At 40.4% G+C, this 9,281-nt stretch overlaps 1 protein-coding gene across 1 annotated transcript; it reads left to right on the forward strand.

The window, feature by feature from the left end:
• Positions 1 to 5: 5 nt before the first annotated feature.
• Positions 6 to 9,036, forward strand: LOC121301190 (ras-related protein Rab-8A-like; the record flags this gene model as incomplete). Its single annotated transcript, XM_041230332.1, has 8 exons — positions 6 to 45; positions 3,946 to 4,006; positions 4,412 to 4,472; positions 4,647 to 4,724; positions 4,811 to 4,900; positions 5,172 to 5,237; positions 5,339 to 5,389; positions 5,806 to 9,036. Coding segments are annotated over 8 exons (540 nt in total), but the record flags the coding sequence as incomplete, so codon positions are not given.
• Between the last annotated feature and the right edge of the window lie 245 nt (positions 9,037 to 9,281).

Consider the following 9,281-nt stretch of genomic DNA (forward strand, 5'->3'; position numbering starts at 1 on the left):
GATTTTCAGAAGATGCCTTTAATTCAACGTTTATTTCAACTATAGGTACGTGGGGCTTGTGTTTTGCTAAATGGGCCGGTGCTAGACTGATAGCGATGGGTGCAGAGCAAGCAGTACTAGTCAGCAAAATCTCACATAACCAGAAATGAAATTCAAACTAGTACCACGACACTACGTTACATCTGTCACACAACGTAGTTAGCACCGAATAATATCGCATTAGCTGGAAATATAGGATATTTGGTGATTTATAGTAATGCGTAATTGTATGCACGAAAAATTGTCCAGCATCTCCGTGCCAAACCTAGATCAAGCTATATGTGTTTGAAGGTCTCTTGTCTCCCTGGTAACAAGTTGAATACACGGTAGTTTTCAATCAAAATACAAAGTAGTGTGGTGCTCGGTTCGAGTTCTCAGCAGTTTTAAACGAAGTTGACGTGGTTAACGTTTAAGATCAGGGGAAGTGTCTTTCCAAGTTCTATCCGGTTTCATTTGTGGTCCGGTGGTGACGGTGAGCCATTGCACGGTGCTAAAAACAAAAGTGGAAGTTTGCTTTTAATGTTGCACAGAGTGTTCCTTCTGGTTCCGGAGGTTATCTTTTCCACATATTATACATTAAGACGATTCTTGTCTTCTCAACCTCGATTCATGTCTTCTCAATACCAGCTCTGTTGTTCTTTCTCGTATAATGTATGGAAAAGGCTACCCAATCCTGTGAGGTGTAACAGAGGTATCCAGTTTACCTCTCCTGTTGCTGCAGGTTTGGTAGTATAGGGAACGTGCCGGTTATTCTTTCAGGCTGAAATAGCAGCAAGCATCCTTTGGGGGATAAAAACAAACTGGACTGTCAACAAGTTTTGTTTTTTTCAAATGTCAATAACCCTTCCCTGCTGTTTGATTCTTTGAGATGTCTTTGAGCGGTTCTGGGCTCTGTTGCGCCAGCATTGAATTAGGATTGATTGATTTATTTTCTAACTCTGGCTTTGAACTTGCTGTGCAAGGAACCGCCTTCCTGGATCCATTCAAATCATGTGACAATTCAAGGTTCCACTTTGCCAGCCCCACCCATTCTTGTATTGATGCCTTTGTCAGAGTTCGAATTCCAATAGTTGGGTACTGTGATGAAAGCGTTTTTCTGATTTGAGCTTATTAAGTTCTGTGTGATTCACCTAAGATATCTTTAATAATCTAGTCACCAAGCTGACTAATTATTATTTCACTTTCACTAAGCACACATCAGAATAACCAGGTGAGAGGACTAGTAATAAATGGGAAGGAACACAGCTAGTGATTGGGACTGCATTGAACTTTAGACTTTGGTAAATAAGTCCATCAACTGAATTTGAATATTTATATATTTTTTTTATTACCTGGCATGATGATCTCGTTAATGCTGACTCTTGCTTGCTGCAAAGTTTGCCTTATGTTATTGTAATGGAAGTAACTGGGTGGGACAAAGCACTGGCAGGTAAAGCAAGGAGACAGGCCTCCAAGGCTCTCTCCGTTTCTGCTCCAGGGAGCTTTGTGATACAAGACCTGCTTACGCCCAGGCAGCAAAGAAATCCATCAAGCTATATTAGATTGAGAACATCTGCTTTAAACAAAAGACCTGGTATTGTTTCAAATTGCTGGACGCACATCAAAACTTCAGCTGTAAAAAAACCCCAGCTGTGGCCAAGTGTTTTTCATTACCCTATAGAATTACATATTGAATCACATACCGCTTTGTAGTTTTCTATATACTTAACGGAAAACCTGACAAATTTAAAAAAATGACATTTTGAAATCTAATGTGAAATACTGTACTGCTGTTATGGCTTCTGGTTGACCTGTATAATATCATTGTGTGATTTTTTTTTGAATGTTAACTAAAAGATCTAAAATTATTGTTATTTTTTTTTTAATAAATTCTAGCTGATGCAAAACTTTTGTCCATAGCTGTACTGTTTTAAATAGGGCTTCTTTTCACGTTACAGCGTCTTGTTGCTTGGGAAGGGTGACCACTTGATCTAACTTGAGTTTTGTACATGTGATCGATGGTGAATGATTGTGACTTCATTCCTTAAAGAGTCAGCTATTGAAGGAGTCAGAGGGGCAGTGAAACTGCACTGCTGTATGGTGAGGGTTCTTCACTTGCACAGTATGGGGCTGGGATCCTGCACAGGTTAAATGACACTGTTCAACAGTTTGCCCTGTGCTTAACTTGAAATGAGGTGCTTCACAGCGTATTGCTACTCCTGTTGAAGGTTTCCTGTTCAGAGAAGGTACAAGCCAGTCTGCTGCCTCTCGGACTGCTTTGTTCGTCACGTATTGACCTTTGCTTTTGTTAAAATGTGTTGGATTGTTGGCCGTCTAGAAGTTTCCTAAATTTAGGGGCAAAGGGACGAACGTTGGGCAGTAACTTTTAAAAACCATGACGCTCCCCCATAGAAAAGAGGAACAGTCAAATGAAATCTAGTTGCATTCGCTCACAGGCTTCCTTCACGAGCTTCCTGTAAGGAGGCCGGTTTTATTCTTTGAGAGTGTCTGCACGCTTTCGGGTCCCTCAAGAAATTAACAGGGTGTCTTAAAGGAGGGCATTGTAAATAGTATGTCTTCACTCCTTGCTGTGAAACGAATGCCTTGTGTAAAACTGCATTAATAAATGTCCCCTGCGGTAGAATTATCTTTCAGCACCAGTCACGTGTCTCTGAGCTCCTCAGACACCCAGAACTACACACAGGCAAGGCAGAAGCTTTGATGTAACCCTGAGGGCTGCTTGGAGTGTTGAAAGCGCTGCTAAACTTGTACTCTGCTGGGTCTTTGCACATGGCGTGTTCCTAATTGCAAGCAGTCTGCTGTTTTCCATAGCTGGTGTCTGTGATCCTTAAGTATATAATAAAGCCAGAAATTTGATTTGGAGATGAATCATTGGGGCTTAAAAAAAAAACTCCTTTTAATTTATACCCACCTACCCATAGTAGTTTTAACAGTCAAGCCTGTTTCCTGTCACACTGTCGCAGGTCTGTCTCAAAATGAGGTGTTTTTAAATAAGGTGGGGCGATAGTGTTTACCAGAAGATAATAAATAAGCATTTGGCGCATCCCCCCCCCCCCCCCCCCCCCCCCCCCCCTTTCATGCATCACCTGCTGCTTGGACCTCGGAGAGAGCTGCATGCTTTAGTGGGGGTGTCTGGTGATGATCACCCTTAAGGTTTGTCTCTGAAATGCTCTGTAATTACACCAGCACGGTAAAGAAACCCGCCATGTGGGGACTGAAACGACATCCTTCCTTTGAGAGAGGCTGCTGCAGAGCGTGCACTAGGCCACTGTGCGACCATAATTGGTGGCTTGATGCTTCATCTGTAGTGTGATTTTACTTCCCTACTGGCAGCTGATCTTTTGATCCCTTTTCAGAGAGCGTTTGTGCTCCATTAACTATCAAAAGTAGGTGTATTCAGAGTTCACAGGGCTATACTGTGCCATGGACATTTAAAAAGTTTCTTGCAGAGTACTGCCTGCTACCGTGGAGAGTCGCAATGTTAGATGCTTCAGCGATATTCTTTTTAAAATTCAGGTTAATAATGTTTCTTGTGAAGTAGCTGTAATTCCTAATTCAGCTTGTAAAATACAGCACAGTATTCAGAGAACTGCATCAGTGGGACTTTTACACTGTGGGATGTTGAAGACAAGCTCAATTAGACATCAGTTATAATGATTGACGTCAGATTCAGTGACAGTACAGACAAAGGAACCAGGGAATATATACATGCTGTTAAAGGGAACTATGCTTCTGGTTAGGCTGGTAATGAGATTTAAGGTTCAGGATTATCCAAGTACAGGTTTGACTGGATGAGTTCTTGCATGAGATGAAATATGACCCTATAGTTTTCCCCAGTTGTTTGCGTAGCAGACTGAATGTGAAAATACAAAATCATGACTGTGGTGATCTGTGGCTTTTTTCTAGGTATTGATTTTAAAATCAGAACAATAGAACTGGACGGCAAGAAGATCAAACTACAGATATGGTACGTGCTTGAAATGTCGGATTGTTTGATCTTTGAAGTTGAGGATCATTTTTAAAGAGCGTCTTTTATATTTTCTAATATTAGATTTCTTGTTTCGTATAATGTGTTTGTTTTGTGTAATTTTTTCTATTGATTTTTTTCATTATTTTCCATTCCTTGAAACATACTATAAGTATAGGGAATCATATTGGTGTTGCACAGGATTTTGTGCACATGTATTCAGTACAGAGCACAATGCTACCACACTTCCCCACACCCCTTGATCAGAAGCAATTCTTACAAGTTAGTAAGCATGGTGAATAGGTGAGGGAACTGCAGATGACGTACATACAGTAAGTGTCCCTTATAATGTCTTGTATAGGCCCTGCTCTGATTTACCCAGCATGTTCAACTTGTGCTTTTCAGGGACACAGCAGGGCAAGAGCGATTTCGAACGATCACGACAGCGTACTACCGAGGAGCTATGGTAGGTGACTTGTTGCTGACTTGAAGGTCGCTCGCAAAGGTTACAGGTAGAAAAAGCATTTAGCGACACATTGATAACTCGCCAGAGTATCCACTGTGGGAAATTCAAATAAACTGCAGGAAAGGATCTTTTTGTTTTGTCTGTATGCATACCTTGTTTTGTTTTGAACTCCAGGGGATCATGCTGGTGTATGACATCACCAACGAAAAGTCTTTCGACAACATCAAGAACTGGATACGGAACATAGAGGAGGTACGTCTCTTTAGAGCTTGTGGTTGTTCTGCTGTGGACGGGGTGAAAGTAGCGCTTGCGTTTTAACCCGTCTTGTTTTGACGCAGCACGCCTCGGCCGACGTAGAGAAGATGGTCCTTGGAAATAAGTGCGACGTAAATGAGAAGCGGCAGGTTTCCAAAGAGCGAGGAGAGAAGGTGAGGAGAAGCAGCGAGATTTCCAACTACTGCTGCTTCCAGGCTTGCAGTATGGTGAAGGCTAAGCAATGACGTTTTTTATTCCTACCACAGTCTGGCCGCGGTGTCCATTCCATGCAAAGTGATTTTAATTTTCACTAGTGGTTAATGTTTCCTACAGCAGCTTTATGTTATCTTTCACTAGCTGTTTGTTTGTCAAACCCAGAGGTGGTTAATCCTGCACACATTTAAGAGCTTGTTGAAATTTTATCTTAATTTTTTTGTTTTGCAGCTGGCATTGGAGTATGGAATCAAATTCATAGAAACCAGTGCAAAGGCAAATATCAACGTGGAAAATGTGAGTAAGGATTTGAGTAATATCTTTTTGTAAAGTTATATCGCTCGCTAAAATTCACTGATATCTTATTGTTACCAAAACCTGCTGGTTTTTTTTTTTAGGCATTTTTAGCTCTTGCCAGTGACATCAAAGCAAAAATGGACAAGAAATTGGTAAGATGCTGTTGTGTTAAAGTTCCTAAAGCTTTGAAAATGTGTTTTTGCTTGAGCTGCATTTGCTCTAATCTAATTTATAATGCGATGGGGCCTGATGTCTTCTTGACATCTTTAGAGTAACCCTTTAAGGTACAAGTGACATACGTGCCCCACAAAGAAACAAAAAAACGTTCTTATTTTTGCAATGGGGTGCACGAAACTGGGTTGGATGCCTTTTGATCCTCTAAATTGTCAGTTTCCTCCTTGTGATTCTTGAGTCGCTCACAAATGTATTTTAAGAAGAAACAGTTTGAACAGCAGATGCTTGATTCCTTGTGTAACTTAAGGGGTTAATCTACTTGCTTTTGATTTATCAATAAATGCATGAAAGACTTTTTTTTTTTTTTTTTTTTTTTTATTGGTTCCCCTCTTAGGAAGGCAACAGTCCACAAGGCAGCAGTCAAGGGGTGAAGATCACCACAGAACAACAGAAGAAGAGCAGTTTCTTCCGCTGTGTCGTGCTGTGAGAGACCGCAGCCTTACTGGAGCCCCGCACGGCTCAACCAAACCGGACTGCGCTTGCTCCCAGTGCCCCCCCTCCCTCCCACCCCACCTCTCTGGATCCAACCTCTCCCCTACAGGCCCTGCGTTACTGCGGACAGCCACACTGAGATTCAGCTGTTCCTTCCACCTTGTTTGGGTGTTGCTTGTCAACAGCATCTTCTGCCAGGGAGGCGGGGTTAGGGTAGAACGGGGTTCAAAGAGGAACTGTCCGTGTTGTCTTAGCGAAACAGCAGAACTGTTTTTGAGTTCTCTCTGATGTTATTAAATCTGGTTTTACTCTTCGAATTCTGCACCGAGCGACCAAGTCCCCTCCCACTTTAGAATTATGAATCCTTGATGAATTCTATCCATTCCATGCCGGGTGTTCTGATCCGTCTGAGTACCTTGTCAGGTGAGCGAGTTTCGAGATTTTAAACATGCACCCAGCTCAGGGCTCAAGAGCTCATTCCTAGTTGATCAAATCGCTCTTGAGACCATAAATGACGATATTCACTCTTTCAAGGTCTCTGCCTTTCTGATATGCAATAAAAATGATAAAACAGCAGCCTCTATCTTTTTACTGCAATTTGAAAGCGCCGACATTTCCCATTTGGGTTCAGTTCCTTTTTAAATAAATGTGTTGAATTTAAAACTTATTTATTTTTTGCTCATTGCATATTCAGGCTGAAGTCTGCAAGATTTCATCACCTTTCTTGACAAATCGGATCAGGTTTTCATAAAGGAGGCAAATTACTTAAAGGAAAAAAGTGTGTTTTTCTTTCCTTTATTCCAAAATAATTCTGCTCCCTAATTTCAAGCCCGTCCACATTCCTTGAAGGTCAGACGCCTCCTGTTATAGATGTCAGGTTTACATTCCATTGTTTGACACTTAATTGTTTTTGGCTTTGTGGGCTTGGCTTAATTTCCAGAATATGTTTTCAGCAGTTTAGTTTTGAAATCTCCCGTGCAATTTAACTCTGATTCATAAACTTTCGAAGTACATTTAAAATAAAAATAAAATAAAAATTGTATCGCATAACAATTTAATTTTTTTTGTTATAAAAATGGCAAACCAGTATCCATACTAAATCCATGCTACAAATGCTATGTCTTTAATTTTGTAACTTGCCTGATTGTTGTGTGTTGTAATCATTAGTGACACTCCAGGATCCATCTCAACTAGAGAGAGCACCAGGACTTTTAGCTAAGTTTTAAAATCTCCCAACCACACTTCTAAGAAAGCATGACTTTGGTTAGTATTTACCCTGCTTCATTTGCACTTGAGAAAGCTTAGGGTGATTTGAGACAAAAGGGCAAAGGATTTATAATTTATTTTAATAGACTGTGGACCATTTAATTTTTTTCTATTGCTGTCCTCCTCTTGCAATACTTTCCATAAAGACAATTTCATTGTGTTAAGCAGATTCTGTTAATAGTGTTCAGTGCATGCTTTTCACTTCTGATAAAAACCACTGATTTTTTTTTCTTGAGAGAGGTTTGCAAATTCAGGAGCCTGTTCAAACAAACTAGCAAAGTGTCTCTCTACTCTCAATACTGATGCAAACCTTTGTAAAGGAAGTCGCTTGTGTGTAAATAAGTTTCTCCTAACCAGCAGCTTGGTGCTCTACCATGACAGTCCCATGAGGGAAAAGGAATTTCTCTGGGAGCAATTCCACATTGATTTAAAGGATCTTAGAGTAAAGCTACCGTTGTGATTGTGCTACAAAAACCATACAGTGCACAACAGGAAGCTGAAGGAATGTTGCAGCTCGTTCGGGAACTCTTTGATACAAGCATATCCGCACCGTTCCCCTCCTTTCTTAACCAGCTGAATCCTTCATCTACTGCAATCATTCTTTAATTCAGTTTGTCTCTTGTTTTTGTTGTATATTCAAAGGGCTTGCAGTGAAGGAGGCTTGATTGCATATCCCTGGCTTTTGGTGTTACTGTTCAGGCTGTCTTGCGTTAAGTGTCATTGTACCAGTATGTATACATACATTAAAAAATTCTTGTAAATTCCATGTTGATGGATAGTTATGACCCGTGTTTGTTTGAAAAGTTTTACTATAAGCATGCCATACAGTATATTAAATTTTAGCTGGCATATCCGTTGCTGTCAATAATCCAGTTGCTTCATACGTAAACAAGGTTTGCCAACCCAAAATTATAATTGTAATAAAATTAGCCCAGATACTTATTAGATATGCAATCAGGATATTTGACAGCATGTACACATACTTATAAATTGATTTGTATAATGTTACAATACAGATAGCAAGACTAATAAATATCACTGCACAATAGTGACATCTGTAGGCAAGAGATGGGACTGCAGGCAGTGTTTTGTGTGTTTTTGTTGAGTAGTACAGTAGTGTGTGAACTAGCTGTCACTTGCAATCGTGATCTGAAGTCAAAGTAGTCAATCAGTATTACATTACCCCCAGAAGGGTTTTAATTGCTTGAAGAACTAGTTATGTGTGTTTCTCCAACAATGCACCCCTGCAGCTTAAAGCCTGTCATTTGACATTTAACAAGATGCTCACGTTTTGCAAAACATGAAATTTCACTGAAAGACTTGAGGCCTAATGCACTTCACTTGCTTTAACAATGTCTATTTTGTTAACCCATTGGATCTTTTAAAGAATGGCTTTAATTACTTCATCACTGCTAGTGAATGCTTTGTAGCTACACACACACACACACACACACACACACACACATTATTGACCTGAGTACAGGCCAGTGCAACTCCCTTCATTTAAAAGGATTGTTCTCCAAAAGAATCTTGATGTTTAATGAGTGTCTTACATAACTGAAGACTCACCCGTTTGAATCGCATTTAACTGTCTTGGCTATCAGGAAGATCGATCACATTGTCGATTTTCACGTTCTGAATCTAAAATCTCCATTCGGTATCTCCAGAATCGTACCCCGCCTCTCTCCGTCACAGACCACAAGCAGCATGTCTTTAGATGTCTGTGTTGGATTCCAAGTAGGGCAGTGCATACATTTATACCCTGGGGCAACCCGCACTTGTTTTTAAGGGAGGTCTTGTACTGGATGTCCTTTTCTCTTTCCATTATGTGGTTGGTCAATGAGTTATGTTTTTTTTTTTTTTTTTTTTTTAAAAAAGCTGTTTTCTTGACCACTTCAGTGCTGTGTTAAAGGGATGATCAGGAGTTTTCCCTAAAGACACTCCAGTTCCCAGCATTCCTTTGTGATTGCCCATTGACACGCCCTATTTTGTCTTACTGACAGGTGGTGTCCATCTGTCCTTCGATGTGGCTTTTTAAAAGATTCTGCACTTGCTAGATCTGCTTTCAGTGTTGAAATACTTGCTGTTCTGTCCTATGCATCTTGCAACAGC

This window comes from Polyodon spathula, chromosome 27 (genome assembly GCF_017654505.1).
Source record: "Polyodon spathula isolate WHYD16114869_AA chromosome 27, ASM1765450v1, whole genome shotgun sequence".
Classification (NCBI taxonomy): Eukaryota; Metazoa; Chordata; class Actinopteri; order Acipenseriformes; family Polyodontidae; genus Polyodon; species Polyodon spathula.